The sequence below is a fragment of the Phoxinus phoxinus genome (genome assembly GCF_949152265.1).
Source record: "Phoxinus phoxinus genome assembly, chromosome: 12".
NCBI lineage: Eukaryota > Metazoa > Chordata > Actinopteri > Cypriniformes > Leuciscidae > Phoxinus > Phoxinus phoxinus.
Genome location: NC_136887.1, coordinates 32,866,746 through 32,882,672, shown reverse-complemented (window position 1 = coordinate 32,882,672; position 15,927 = coordinate 32,866,746). Strand labels below are relative to the sequence as shown.

The 15,927-nt window shown below is 41.3% G+C and overlaps 3 protein-coding genes and 1 pseudogene across 4 annotated transcripts in view; all 4 read right to left on the bottom strand.

The window, feature by feature from the left end:
* The window catches only part of LOC307008683 (protocadherin gamma-A1-like), a 79,738-nt pseudogene that overhangs the window by 41,337 nt on the left and 22,474 nt on the right, over positions 1 to 15,927 (bottom strand). The window lies entirely within an intron of this gene.
* LOC307008684 (protocadherin gamma-A5-like) lies at positions 380 to 4,504 on the bottom strand. The gene has a single exon (XM_079631687.1). The coding sequence runs from the start codon at positions 3,192 to 3,194 to the stop codon at positions 807 to 809; it is 2,388 nt and encodes a 795-aa protein (XP_079487813.1). The 5' UTR covers positions 3,195 to 4,504; the 3' UTR covers positions 380 to 806.
* Positions 3,684 to 6,897, bottom strand: LOC307008022 (protocadherin beta-16-like; the record flags this gene model as incomplete). The annotated part of the gene is made up of 2 exons (XM_079630582.1): positions 3,684 to 3,719; positions 4,498 to 6,897. 2 exons carry the CDS (start codon positions 6,895 to 6,897, stop codon positions 3,684 to 3,686), a joined length of 2,436 nt encoding a protein of 811 aa, XP_079486708.1.
* On the bottom strand, positions 7,065 to 15,865 carry LOC307008021 (protocadherin beta-16-like; the record flags this gene model as incomplete). Its single annotated transcript, XM_079630581.1, has 4 exons — positions 7,065 to 7,193; positions 8,186 to 9,597; positions 13,357 to 15,508; positions 15,860 to 15,865. 4 exons carry the CDS (start codon positions 15,863 to 15,865, stop codon positions 7,065 to 7,067), a joined length of 3,699 nt encoding a protein of 1,232 aa, XP_079486707.1.

The window sequence follows — 15,927 nt, the reverse complement described above, 5'->3', positions numbered from 1 at the left end:
GGAAGCATGAAGTGCTCTAAATGTCCTGGTAGACGGCTGCATTGACACTGGACTTCCAGGACATTAGAGCACTTAATGCTTCCTTCAGCAGAAAAGCTTTATGACATTTAGATTTTGTGGGTTTCATAAGCTGTAAGCCACAATCACACTTTGAAAAAGAAGACAGGGAAAACAAAACAGGGCATTGCTAACATCACATCCAGTCAGCCAGCTCCGTTTCTCTTAACAAGCGCGCGTAAAGCTCCGTTTGTAATGATATTGTCGTCCTCTGTCACTTGCCTGCTGCTGGATGTGTACATCTGGTTGTTCCGGTCCGAGATCCTTAATCTTTTTTTTTTTTCTTCAAGCGAAAGTCTTGAGAAAGGTTTTTTTTGTACATAAATAACAGAATTTGGATTAACTGCTGCCATTGCGTAATAAAAAGTGATCAGCCTAGTAGCAAGCAAGGTTATTTCTCGCCGCGTACAGTTGAATGGCAGGTGACGAGAACCAATCAGATTGGATAAAATAACATGTATCCAATTATGATTGGCCAGGGACGCAACGACTTGCGCCCCGAGGAGGATCTTTAAGAAACCAATCAGAGACCAGCTTCAGGTCACATGCTGCCCGAGAATTTGTGTACTCACATAGACACCCATGTGTCCGGCGTCCCTCGCCCACGAAACGTATTGAAAATAGTAAATAGTTAATCGATTAAAGACAGTTTTTATTAAATTCTGAGGCTCTTACTACCAGCCGGTACATGAGTAAACTATTTTTAAAAATTTTATTATTACATTTTAATATAATGTTTTTACACATGTTCATTTCTGAAATGTTGATGGGGGCGGCGCCCCAGCGCCCCCTATGGACAAGCCGCCACTGGTGTCCAGACTAATGATGCTCTCACTGCAAGGTCTGACGTACTTCAGATCACTCTTTCTGGAGTCAGTGGTTCTGCAAACCTCATAATTGTACACGTGCTGTAAAGTTCCTGTGCCGCCTACGTCTGCGTAAAGAGGCGGATAATACGGAATAACTGGAAGATTCGCTCCAGATTTATAAAACATCCGCTCGCGTCTCCATCTGTAGCATTTGACTGACAGTATGGCAATGATAGACACGATAAAGAGAAATGAAACCACAGCCAAGGCCAAGACTAGATAGAAAGTCAGGTTGTCGTTGTATTCCTTGTCGTGCGTAAAGTCAGTGAACTCCGAGAGCACTTCAGGGAAGCTGTCCGCCACCGCCACGTTAACATTGACTGTAGCTGATCGAGAGGGCTGCCCGTTGTCCTCCACTACAACAGTGAGTCTTTGTTTGACAGCATCTTTATCTGTCACTTGGCGTACAGTTCTTATTTCTCCATTCTGTAAGCCCACTTCAAACAGCGCCCTGTCTGTGGCTTTCTGCAGTTTATATGAGAGCCAGGCGTTCTGACCAGAGTCCACATCAACAGCCACCACTTTAGTCACCAGATAACCCACATCTGCCGAACGAGGCACTATTTCAGCCACCACAGAAACCCCTGACTGGACCGGGTACAGAACCTGAGGCGCGTTGTCATTCTGGTCCTGAATGATTATTTTCACGCTCGCGTTGCTGCTGAGAGGAGGAGAGCCTCCGTCCTGCGCTTTTACGCGGAACTGGAAATCTTTGATCTGCTCGTAATCGAAAGATCGCACGGCATGTATGACTCCACTATCAGCACTGACGGACACTAACGAGGAGACGGGCACTCCGTTAACCGACGAGTCCTCCAGTATGTAAGACACACGGGCGTTCTGGTTAAAATCTGCGTCTCTGGCTCTGACTGTGAATATGGAAAGACCCGGTGTGTTGTTTTCTTGAACAGAAGCCTCATATGAGCTCTTCTCAAAGACGGGCGCGTTATCATTGACATCTGATATCTGTAAGGAGAGAGTGACGCTGCTGGAGAGAGAGGGTACGCCCTCATCAGCACACGTGACACTGATGTTATACTCAGACTCTCGCTCTCGATCCAAATCACTGTCTGTCACTAGACTGAAGAAATTATTCCCTGTAGATTTTAGCATAAAAGGAATGTCTTTATCAATTGTGCACGTAATCTTTCCATTTTCGCCGGTGTCGAGGTCTTGGACAGTTAGTATTGCCACAACAGTTCCATGTTTAGAATCTTCAGATACACTGTTTGTTCTCGACATTATGTTTATTGCAGGTGTGTTATCATTAACGTCAGTAACGTCGAGAATTACTTTACAAGAATCCGAATGTCCACCTTGGTCTTTTGCTTGAACATCAATTCGATAAACTTTGTTTTTTTCATAATCCACTTTACCAACTAATACCACGACTCCAGTGGTTTCGTCTACCTTAAACAAATCATATGCACCGTCAGAAGAAATGGAAAATGTAATCACGCCATTAGAGCCCAGATCTGCATCAGAAGCACTGACTGTGGTTAAAACAGTGCCCGTCGGTGCATTCTCTGCTATACTCGCTCTATATGCTGCCTGACTGCAAACAGGCTCATTATCGTTGGCGTCAAGAACTGTAATTTGTATCTGCATTGTTCCTGTCAAATGCGGATCTCCACCATCCTTTGCTGTCAGTAAAAGTGTGATATGATCTTGCTTCTCTCTATCTAGTGGCTTCTGTAATACCATTTCGACAGCTTTTCCACCATCAGGTTGATTGTTCAGTTTTAAAGTAAAAAAATCGTTCGTACTAAGAGTGTAATCTTGAAGATTATTACGGCCAACATCCAGATCGTTTGCTCGTTCTAAGACAAACCGAGCCCCTGTTTTTGCCAATTCATTTATGTCAAACTTAATTTCGTTGTTTTTAAAGACTGGCGAATTATCGTTAATATCTGTAATCTCTACTGTGATCGAATAAAATTCCATCGGGTTTTCCAGAATAATCTGAAAATGCAGCGCGCAAGGCGTTGTCTGTCCGCACAGCGCCTCTCGGTCTATTCTCTCTTTGATAAGGAGGACTCCTCTTTCTTTATTCAGCTCGATGTATTCAGCGCTGTCTCCTGTATAAATACGCGCTTTACCCGATTTCAGTCTCTTTAAATCTAAACCCAAATCCTGCGCTATGTTCCCGACTAAAGAGCCTTTCGCCATTTCTTCAGGAATGGAGTAACTGACCTGCCCGAGAGCTGAACTGAGAGAGAGAAACCAAATAAACAGCAGTACTTGCCGCGCCATTGTTCTGTCCGACATTTTGCAGAAGATCACGGGATGAAGATTAAGACAGAAAGCAAATAAATCAGTCCAAAATGCTGGAGGAAATCATGAATATGTCCAAAGTGAAAAGAACAAGAAAAGTCTGTAATCCAAGAGAAGGATATTAAATACAGTATCTCCGTGATTCGCCTTCTCTCTCCTCTTCAGACTGCGCTCTCAGCTTCTGTCTCTCTCTCTAATAATATGGAGATGATGGGGGTGGAACTGCAGCAGATCTGCTCTATAAACTGACATATTGACCAACAGCGGCACTGTGAGTCCAGTCTGATGAACTACAGAAAATATAAAATGAATAAACTTTTATCTCAGTGTCAAACGTGTCTGAGAAAAGCAGTTTACTAAACAAAGTTCTAAAACAGTGGCGTCAAGTGTATAGCATAAATGTCTATGCGATACAAAGGTTGTATGAATTTGTGTAAATAAAGATTGAAGGATAAAAAATAAACAAATACATTTCGTGTTTGCTCAAAGTTTAGCTGAGGCCATATCAGTATATGATACCTGAACAGACAGGCATGGAGAAACACCTTAAATATAATTATACACATAAGAAATAACTAATCAATAATAAAATTGTATATCGTTTAAAGTTTGAAAAGGAGGACAGAACAATAAAAGGCTAAAAATCTCAAAAAAGACGATCTGCTGTAAAGAGATGCAGAAGAATATATCAAGTAAATGACTGCGTCTCAGCGATTCAGGACCATGGACAGGGCAGCAAATTCAAACGCAGAATAGAGTTTCTCACTTCTTCACAACAACAAGTGAAAATCACGCAAAGATACTTTTTAAAATGGCAAATAAAGAACTGTGAATGCCACAGTTTAATAATGTTAGAAATTGTTAACTGACATTTCAGTGGCAGCGTGCCTTATACTGCAGTACAACTGAAAATAAAATGTAAAATTAAACGAATACAAAAGGAATACAAAAGCAAGTTTCACTTAACATATCAAAGGAAAAAAAGACAGAACATCATTTAAAAGCTGAAAAAATAAGCTTTCATTTTCTTTCATGGCTCTACAGGAAAGATGAACTACGTAAGTATAACAATTAAAGCAAAAAAAAAAAAAAAAAAAAAGACCAGACTTTAAACGGATACAAAAGCCGATGATTCGTGCCATTTTCTGCTAACATTATTTAAACATTTCTTAAAATTGCAGAGACACTTCGTTTAAGAAAACCAGTCAGCGATAGTGTAAATAGTTCAATAACAAATGTTCAATCATGAGAAAAGTTTTAAAATATCACATAACTTAGTTATAAAAATAATTCTCACCTGATCACCACAATCATCAAAGGTCAGTCTCTCTCTTTGCGCATGCGTGAGTGTCTGTGTTCCACTGGTGTCCAGACTAATGATGCTCTCACTGCAAGGTCTGACGTACTTCAGATCACTCTTTCTGGAGTCAGTGGTTCTGCAAACCTCATAATTGTACACGTGCTGTAAAGTTCCTGTGCCGCCTACGTCTGCGTAAAGAGGCGGATAATACGGAATAACTGGAAGATTCGCTCCAGATTTATAAAACATCCGCTCGCGTCTCCATCTGTAGCATTTGACTGACAGTATGGCAATGATAGACACGATAAAGAGAAATGAAACCACAGCCAAGGCCAAGACTAGATAGAAAGTCAGGTTGTCGTTGTATTCCTTGTCGTGCGTAAAGTCAGTGAACTCCGAGAGCACTTCAGGGAAGCTGTCCGCCACCGCCACGTTAACATTGACTGTAGCTGATCGAGAGGGCTGCCCGTTGTCCTCCACTACAACAGTGAGTCTTTGTTTGACAGCATCTTTATCTGTCACTTGGCGTACAGTTCTGATTTCTCCATTCTGTAAGCCCACTTCAAACAGCGCCCTGTCTGTGGCTTTCTGCAGTTTATATGAGAGCCAGGCGTTCTGACCAGAGTCCACATCAACAGCCACCACTTTAGTCACCAGATAACCCACATCTGCCGAACGAGGCACTATTTCAGCCACCACAGAAACCCCTGACTGGACCGGGTACAGAACCTGAGGCGCGTTGTCATTCTGGTCCTGAATGATTATTTTCACGCTCGCGTTGCTGCTGAGAGGAGGAGAGCCTCCGTCCTGCGCTTTTACGCGGAACTGGAAATCTTTGATCTGCTCGTAATCGAAAGATCGCACTGCATGTATGACTCCACTATCAGCACTGACGGACACTAACGAGGAGACGGGCACTCCGTTAACCGACGAGTCCTCCAGTATGTAAGACACACGGGCGTTCTGGTTAAAATCTGCGTCTCTGGCTCTGACTGTGAATATGGAAAGACCCGGTGTGTTGTTTTCTTGAACAGAAGCCTCATATGAGCTCTTCTCAAAGACGGGCGCGTTATCATTGACATCTGATATCTGTAAGGAGAGAGTGACGCTGCTGGAGAGAGAGGGCACGCCCTCATCAGCACACGTGACACTGATGTTATACTCAGACTCTCGCTCTCGATCTAAATCACTGTTAGTCACTAGACTGAAGAAATTATTATTGGTTGACTTCAGGGTAAAAGGAATATTCTCATTAATTGAACAATCAATTTGACCGTTTTCACCAGCATCTGGGTCTTGTGCGTTTATCACAGTTACAACTGTTCCAGAATTAGAGTTTTCTGATATGATGCTTAATTTAGACATGATATTGAGGAGCGGTTTATTATCATTGATATCAATCACATCTACATCGATTTTACAAGAATCAGTCAGACCCCCGTCATCGCTCGCCTGCGCATGAATTTGATAATGCCGAGTTTTTTCATAATCTATATTCCCTGTTACTCTCACCTCACCGTTTGTTTCGTTAATTTCAAAAATTTCTGGAACATTGTCGAGGGTATTTGTGATAGCATATTTTACTTTGCCGTTTGAGCCCTCGTCCAAATCTGAAGCGCTCACTGTCGTTACTAATGTGCCTTTGAGGGCGTTTTCAATGACACTCCCTTTATATATTTTATGCGTAAAAACAGGCGCGTTGTCGTTGGCATCTAAAACCGTAATATGTATCTGCGCAGTACCAGACAATTGTGGATCACCTCCATCTATCGCTGTCAGAACCAGAGACAAATGCTCTTGCTTTTCACGATCGAGGGGTTTTTGAAGAACCATTTCTACAAGCTTACTACCGTCTGCCTGACTTTGCAATTTCAATGAAAAATTATCCGTAGGCTTTAGTAAATAAGTCTGCAAGCCATTTGTTCCTACGTCCAAGTCCATCGCTCTCTCTAAAACAAATACTGCCCCAGTTACAGCTGACTCACTGATTCTGAATCTAATCTCGTCCCGTTTAAAAGAGGGTGAATGGTCATTTATATCTGTGACCTCAACTGTAACGGAGTAAAACTCTATCGGGTTTTCCAGTATAATCTGTAAATGCAGCGCGCAAGGCGTTGTCTGTCCGCACAGCGCCTCTCGGTCTATTCTCTCTTTGATAAGGAGGACTCCTCTTTCTTTATTCAGCTCGATGTATTCAGCGCTGTCTCCTGTATAAATACGCGCTTTACCCGATTTCAGTCTCTTTAAATCTAAACCCAAATCCTGCGCTATGTTCCCGACTAAAGAGCCTTTCGCCATTTCTTCAGGAATGGAGTAACTGACCTGCCCGAGAGCTGAACTGAGAGAGAGAAACCAAATAAACAGCAGTACTTGCCGCGCCATTGTTCTGTCCGACATTTTGCAGAAGATCACGGGATGAAGATTAAGACAGAAAGCAAATAAATCAGTCCAAAATGCTGGAGGAAATCATGAATATGTCCAAAGTGAAAAGAACAAGAAAAGTCTGTAATCCAAGAGAAGGATATTAAATACAGTATCTCCGTGATTCGCCTTCTCTCTCCTCTTCAGACTGCGCTCTCAGCTTCTGTCTCTCTCTCTAATAATATGGAGATGATGGGGGTGGAACTGCAGCAGATCTGCTCTATAAACTGACATATTGACCAACAGCGGCACTGTGAGTCCAGTCTGATGAACTACAGAAAACAAAATGGATAAACTTTGATCTCAGTGTCAGAGATATCTGAGAAAAGCAGTTTACTAAACAAAGTTCTAAAGTAAAAAGTACATATCAATAAATGTCTATGAGATACAAAGATTGAATGAGCTTGTGTAAATAAAGATTGAAGGGAAAAAATAAACAAATACATTTCGTGGTGTTTGCTCTAAGTTTTGCTGAGGCCATATCAGTATATGAGACCTGAACAGACAGACATGGAGAAACACCTTAAATATAATTATACACATAAGAAATATCTAATGAATAATTAAATAGTATATCGTTTAATTTTTGAACAGGAGGACAGAACAATAAAAGGCTAAAAATCTCAAAAAGACGATCTGCTGTAAAGAGATGCAGAAGAATATATAAAGTAAATGACTGCGTCTCCGCGATTCAGGACCATGGCCAGGGCAGCAAATGCAAACGCAGAATAGAGTTTCTCACTTCTTCACTAAAACAAGTGAAAATCAGGCAAGGAGACTTTTTAAAATGGCAAATAACGAACTGTGAATGCCACAGTTTAATAATGTTAGCAAAAGTTAACTGACATTTCAGTGACAGCGTGCCATATACTGCAGCACAACTGAAAATAAAATGTAAAATCAAACGAATACAAAAGCAAGTTTCACTTAACATATCAAAGGAAAAAAGACAGAACATAATTTAAAAGCTGAAAAAATTAACTTTCATTTTCTTTCATGGCTCTACAGGAAAGATGAACTACGTAAGTATAACAAAGCAAAAAAAAAAAAAAAAAAAAAAAAAAAAGACCAGACTTTAAACGGATACAAAAGCCGATGATTCGTGCCATTTTCTTTCAAAATTATTTAAACATTTCTTAAAATTGCAGAGACACTTCGTTTAAGAAAACCAATCAGCGATAGTGTAAATAGTTCAAGAACAAATGTTCAATCATGAGAAACGTTTTAAAATATCACACAACTTAGTTATAAAAATTATTCTCACCTGATCACCACAATCATCAAAGGTCAGTCTCTCCCTTTGCGCATGCGTGAGTGTCTGTGTTCCACTGGTGTCCAGACTAATGATGCTCTCACTGCAAGGTCTGACGTACTTCAGATCACTCTTTCTGGAGTCAGTGGTTCTGCAAACCTCATAATTGTACACGTGCTGTAAAGTTCCTGTGCCGCCTACGTCTGCGTAAAGAGGCGGATAATACGGAATAACTGGAAGATTCGCTCCAGATTTATAAAACATCCGCTCGCGTCTCCATCTGTAGCATTTGACTGACAGTATGGCAATGATAGACACGATAAAGAGAAATGAAACCACAGCCAAGGCCAAGACTAGATAGAAAGTCAGGTTGTCGTTGTATTCCTTGTCGTGCGTAAAGTCAGTGAACTCCGAGAGCACTTCAGGGAAGCTGTCCGCCACCGCCACGTTAACATTGACTGTAGCTGATCGAGAGGGCTGCCCGTTGTCCTCCACTACAACAGTGAGTCTTTGTTTGACAGCATCTTTATCTGTCACTTGGCGTACAGTTCTTATTTCTCCATTCTGTAAGCCCACTTCAAACAGCGCCCTGTCTGTGACTTTCTGCAGTTTATATGAGAGCCAGGCGTTCTGACCAGAGTCCACATCAACAGCCACCACTTTAGTCACCAGATAACCCACATCTGCCGAACGAGGCACTATTTCAGCCACCACAGAAACCCCTGACTGGACCGGGTACAGAACCTGAGGCGCGTTATCATTCTGGTCCTGAATGATTATTTTCACGCTCGCGTTGCTGCTGAGAGGAGGAGAGCCTCCGTCCTGCGCTTTTACGCGGAACTGGAAATCTTTGATCTGCTCGTAATCGAAAGATCGCACGGCATGTATGACTCCACTATCAGCACTGACGGACACTAACGAGGAGACGGGCACTCCGTTAACCGACGAGTCCTCCAGTATGTAAGACACACGTGCGTTCTGGTTAAAATCTGCGTCTCTGGCTCTGACTGTGAATATGGAAAGACCCGGTGTGTTGTTTTCTTGAACAGAAGCCTCATATGAGCTCTTCTCAAAGACGGGCGCGTTATCATTGACGTCTGATATCTGTAATGAGAGAGTGACGCTGCTGGAGAGAGAGGGCACGCCCTCATCAGCACACATCACACTGATGTTATACTCAGACTCTCGCTCTCGATCTAAATCACTGTCTGTCACTAGACTGAAGAAATTATTATTAGTGGATTTCAGAGAAAATGGAATATTTTCATTAACTGAACACTGAACTTTCCCATTTTCTCCTGAATCAGGATCCTGAACATTTATCATTATAACCACCGTGTCAGAAATAGAATTTTCTGCTATTACATTTGTTTTGGACATAATGTTGATCACTGGCGTATTATCATTGATATCAATGACATCAACTATGATTTTACAGGAATCAGTCAGACCTCCGTGATCACTGGCCTGAACGCGTATCTCATAATTGCGAGCTTTTTCAAAATCTATTATTCCGACCACCGTAACCTGCCCGTTATCTTTATTTATGTCGAATATCTGCTGAGCATCATCTTCCATGTTTGCAATGGAATATTCTATCTTACTATTTATTCCCTCATCGGCGTCAGTTGCGCTCACTGTTGACACAATAGTGTCTTTCGGCGCATTCTCGGGTACAGTCGCTTTATACACTGACTGCGAGAAAACAGGAGCATTGTCGTTCACGTCTAAAACAGTAATGTGAATCTCTATACTGCCAGACAACTGAGGATCTCCTCCATCAACAGCTGTGAGCACTAATTTTATATCATGCTGTTTTTCGCGGTCTAAAGGCTTTTGCAGAACCATTTCAACATTTTTCCCATCTCCTGGTTGATTTTTAAATTTAAGATTAAAATTATCAGTTGGTTTTAGCATATAGCTTTGAAGACCGTTGATTCCCACATCGAGATCTATAGCAGGCTCTAACATAAATTTGGACCCCAAAATGGCTGATTCGCTGATTCTAAAAATAATCCTACTCTTTTTAAAACTGGGAGTGTTGTCATTAATATCTACTATTTCAATGGTAACGCTAAAAAATTCCATCGGGTTTTCCAGAATAATCTGTAAATGCAGCGCGCAAGGCGTTGTCTGTCCGCACAGCGCCTCTCGGTCTATTCTCTCTTTGATAAGGAGGACTCCTCTTTCTTTATTCAGCTCGATGTATTCAGCGCTGTCTCCTGTATAAATACGCGCTTTACCCGATTTCAGTCTCTTTAAATCTAAACCCAAATCCTGCGCTATGTTCCCGACTAAAGAGCCTTTCGCCATTTCTTCAGGAATGGAGTAACTGACCTGCCCGAGAGCTGAACTGAGAGAGAGAAACCAAATAAACAGCAGTACTTGCCGCGCCATTGTTCTGTCCGACATTTTGCAGAAGATCACGGGATGAAGATTAAGACAGAAAGCAAATAAATCAGTCCAAACAACTGGAGGAAATCATGAATATGTCCAAAGTGAAAAGAACAAGAAAAGTCTGTAATCCAAGAGAAGGATGTTAAATAGAGTATCTCCGTGATTCGCCTTCTCTCTCCTCTTCAGACTGCGCTCTCAGCTTCTGTCTCTCTCTCTAATAATATGGAGATGATGGGGGTGGAACTGCAGCAGATCTGCTCTATAAACTGACATATTGACCAACAGCGGCACTGTGAGTCCAGTCTGATGAACTACAGAAAATATTAAATTATTAAACTTTGATCTCAGTGTCAGACGTGTCTGAGAAAAGCAGTTTACTAAACAAAGTTCTAAATTATTTTAAAAAGTACATATCAATAAATGTCTATGAGATACAAAGATTGAATGAGCTTGTGTAAATAAAGATTGAAGGGAAAAAAAATAAACAAATACATTTCGATTTTGCTCAAAGTTTTGCTGAGGCCATATCAGTATATGAGCACTAAACAGACAGACATGGAGAAACACCTTAAATACAATTATACACATAAGAAATATCGAATCAATAATTAAATAGTATATCGTTTAAATTTTGAAAAGGAGGACAGAACAATAAGAGGCAAAAAATATCAAAAAGACGATCTGCTGTAAAGAGATGAAGAAGAATATATCAAGTAAATCACTGCGTCTCCGCGATTCAGGACCATGGACAGGGCAGCAAATGCAAACGCAGAATACAGTTTCTCACTTCTTCACAACAACAGGTGAAAATCACGCAAGGAGACTTTTTAAAATGGTAAATAACGAACTGTGAATGCCACAGTTTAATAATGTTAGCAATTGTTAACTGACATTTCAGTGACAGCGTGCCATATACTGCAGTACAACTGAAAATAAAATGTAAAATCAAATGAATACAAAAGCAAGTTTCACTTAACATATCAAAAGGAAAAAAGATAAAAACAATTTAAAAACTAAAAAAATAAGCTTTAATTTTCATTCATGGCTCTACATGAAAGATGAACTACATAAGTATAACAAAGCAAAAAAACGTATTGAAAGACTTTAAACGGATACAAAAACCGATGACTCGTGCCATTTTCTGCTATCATTATTTAAACATTTCTTAAAATTGCAGAGACTCTTCGTTTAAGAAAACCAGTCAGCAATAGTGTAAATAGTTCAAGAACAAATGTTCAATCATGAGAAAAGTTTTAAAATATCACATAACTTAGTTATAAAAATAATTCTCACCTGATCACCACAATCATCAAAGGTCAGTCTCTCCCTTTGCGCATGCGTGAGTGTCTGTGTTCCACTGGTGTCCAGCAGTGGCGGCTGGTGATAATTATTTTTGGGGGGGCGCATTTTTTATATAATTTGGGGGGGGGGGTTTGGGTGATACAAAGCAGAAACAAAAAAGCTATTTTGATCTCTTTGTATTATTTTATTATTTCAGACCAACTAAGTAGTAACAAAAAGCATGTTTCCTACTTGAACATAATGTTGCTCTCCTTTATATACAGACCCTTTCCAAAAATTAGAATATCATGGAAAAGTTAAATTATTTTAGGAATTCAACTTAAAATGTGAAACTAATTTTATAAAAAAAGGCTCATTGCTTGCAAAGTGAGATATTTTAAGCCTTGATTTGTTATAATTTTGATGATTATGGCTTACATAATGACTTACAGCTTATGGAACCCACGAAATATTTTTTTTTAAATTAGAATATTACATGAAATCACACTGTAGTAGTGACACAGTAATCCCGTGGTCATTGAACCAGGTTTTGGTTATTTTGGCAGTGTGGGCAGGTGAAAATCCTGCTGAAAATCATCTTCATCTTGATAAAGCATCTTCATAAAGCTTTTCTGCTGAAGGAAGCATGAAGTGCTCTAAATGTCCTGGTAGACGGCTGCATTGACACTGGACTTCCAGGACATTAGAGCACTTAATGCTTCCTTCAGCAGAAAAGCTTTATGACATTTAGATTTTGTGGGTTTCATAAGCTGTAAGCCACAATCACACTTTGAAAAAGAAGACAGGGAAAACAAAACAGGGCATTGCTAACATCACATCCAGTCAGCCAGCTCCGTTTCTCTTAACAAGCGCGCGTAAAGCTCCGTTTGTAATGATATTGTCGTCCTCTGTCACTTGCCTGCTGCTGGATGTGTACATCTGGTTGTTCCGGTCCGAGATCCTTAATCTTTTTTTTTTTTCTTCAAGCGAAAGTCTTGAGAAAGGTTTTTTTTGTACATAAATAACAGAATTTGGATTAACTGCTGCCATTGCGTAATAAAAAGTGATCAGCCTAGTAGCAAGCAAGGTTATTTCTCGCCGCGTACAGTTGAATGGCAGGTGACGAGAACCAATCAGATTGGATAAAATAACATGTATCCAATTATGATTGGCCAGGGACGCAACGACTTGCGCCCCGAGGAGGATCTTTAAGAAACCAATCAGAGACCAGCTTCAGGTCACATGCTGCCCGAGAATTTGTGTACTCACATAGACACCCATGTGTCCGGCGTCCCTCGCCCACGAAACGTATTGAAAATAGTAAATAGTTAATCGATTAAAGACAGTTTTTATTAAATTCTGAGGCTCTTACTACCAGCCGGTACATGAGTAAACTATTTTTAAAAATTTTATTATTACATTTTAATATAATGTTTTTACACATGTTCATTTCTGAAATGTTGATGGGGGCGGCGCCCCAGCGCCCCCTATGGACAAGCCGCCACTGGTGTCCAGACTAATGATGCTCTCACTGCAAGGTCTGACGTACTTCAGATCACTCTTTCTGGAGTCAGTGGTTCTGCAAACCTCATAATTGTACACGTGCTGTAAAGTTCCTGTGCCGCCTACGTCTGCGTAAAGAGGCGGATAATACGGAATAACTGGAAGATTCGCTCCAGATTTATAAAACATCCGCTCGCGTCTCCATCTGTAGCATTTGACTGACAGTATGGCAATGATAGACACGATAAAGAGAAATGAAACCACAGCCAAGGCCAAGACTAGATAGAAAGTCAGGTTGTCGTTGTATTCCTTGTCGTGCGTAAAGTCAGTGAACTCCGAGAGCACTTCAGGGAAGCTGTCCGCCACCGCCACGTTAACATTGACTGTAGCTGATCGAGAGGGCTGCCCGTTGTCCTCCACTACAACAGTGAGTCTTTGTTTGACAGCATCTTTATCTGTCACTTGGCGTACAGTTCTTATTTCTCCATTCTGTAAGCCCACTTCAAACAGCGCCCTGTCTGTGGCTTTCTGCAGTTTATATGAGAGCCAGGCGTTCTGACCAGAGTCCACATCAACAGCCACCACTTTAGTCACCAGATAACCCACATCTGCCGAACGAGGCACTATTTCAGCCACCACAGAAACCCCTGACTGGACCGGGTACAGAACCTGAGGCGCGTTGTCATTCTGGTCCTGAATGATTATTTTCACGCTCGCGTTGCTGCTGAGAGGAGGAGAGCCTCCGTCCTGCGCTTTTACGCGGAACTGGAAATCTTTGATCTGCTCGTAATCGAAAGATCGCACGGCATGTATGACTCCACTATCAGCACTGACGGACACTAACGAGGAGACGGGCACTCCGTTAACCGACGAGTCCTCCAGTATGTAAGACACACGGGCGTTCTGGTTAAAATCTGCGTCTCTGGCTCTGACTGTGAATATGGAAAGACCCGGTGTGTTGTTTTCTTGAACAGAAGCCTCATATGAGCTCTTCTCAAAGACGGGCGCGTTATCATTGACATCTGATATCTGTAAGGAGAGAGTGACGCTGCTGGAGAGAGAGGGCACGCCCTCATCAGCACACGTGACACTGATGTTATACTCAGACTCTCGCTCTCGATCCAAATCACTGTCTGTCACAAGACTATAAAAACCATCGGGCGATGACTGAATTACAAATGGAACATTGTCACTTAAGAGACAATTAACTTTACCTCCTTCATTCGAGTCTACGTCTTGAATGTTTAATATTGCAAGAACAGTGCCAGATTTGGAATCCTCTGATATCTGGCTTGATTTTGAAATAATATTAATAGTGGGATTGTTATCGTTTATATCAATAACATCAACAATTATCTTACATGAATCCGTATGACCACCGTCATCTCGTGCTTGAACATCAATTTGGTAATACTTACTCATTTCATAATCTATACCCCCAGAGAGCTTTACAACACCAACATCGGGGTCTATTTCGAAAATATCTGCCGCTTTGTCGGCCGTACTTGAAATAGAGAACGATATTCTACCATTCGAACCCTGATCAGCATCAGAAGCACTAACTGTTGTTAAAACTGTGCCTTTTGGTGAGTTTTCAGCTATGCTGGTTTTGTATACGGATTGTGAACACACAGGGGCGTTATCATTAGCATCTAAAACAGTAATGAGTATCTTTATTGTACCGGACATCTGGGGCTCGCCTCCATCAAATGCTGTTAAAAGTAACGAGATATGGTCTTGTTTCTCTCGGTCTAAGGGTGTTTGAAGAACCATTTCTACGGCTTTATTTCCATCAGGGAGATTCTGAAATTTCAAAACAAAATTATCTGTCGGTTCTAAAGAATAACTCTGCAGACCATTTCGACCAACGTCATGATCAATTGCCCGCTCCAATATAAATCTAGCTCCTGCTAAAGACATTTCGTTTATTTCAAATATCATCTCCCTCCCACTAAACATCGGCGCATTGTCATTTATATCTGTGACCTCAACTGTAACGCGGTACAACTGCATCGGGTTTTCCAGAATAATCTGAAAATGCAGCGCGCAAGGCGTTGTCTGTCCGCACAGCGCCTCTCGGTCTATTCTCTCTTTGATAAGGAGGTAGTGTTGGGTCCGAGTCCACCTTTGTCGAGTCCGAGTCGAGTCCAAGTCCTTAACAACCGAGTACAAGTCCAAGTCCGAGTCCAAAGAGGGCCGAGTCGGACTTGAGTCCGAGTCCTTAACATCCGAGTCCGAGTCGAGTCCGGCCGAGTCCACAAAGATTTAAATGATTTGAAATTGACCTTTCACAAAGACCCTTTATCCTCTGAAGGGTTGGACTAAATTAATGAATGCATTTTTAAACAAATAAGAACAATTTACACCAATGATCCAGTTCAAAAGTTTACACCCCTTGGCTCTTAACGGATGCTTCCTTCTTGTGCATCACTAAATGTTTGCAGGGTTTGTAATAGTTGTGTATGAGTCCCTAAGTAGTCACCAGTGTGGAAATATGGATCTTACCATCATAGTCACTGCTAGTAAGGAGTCAAATATGCAGAAGATGCTGGAAAAGCAAAGAATGTAAGGAG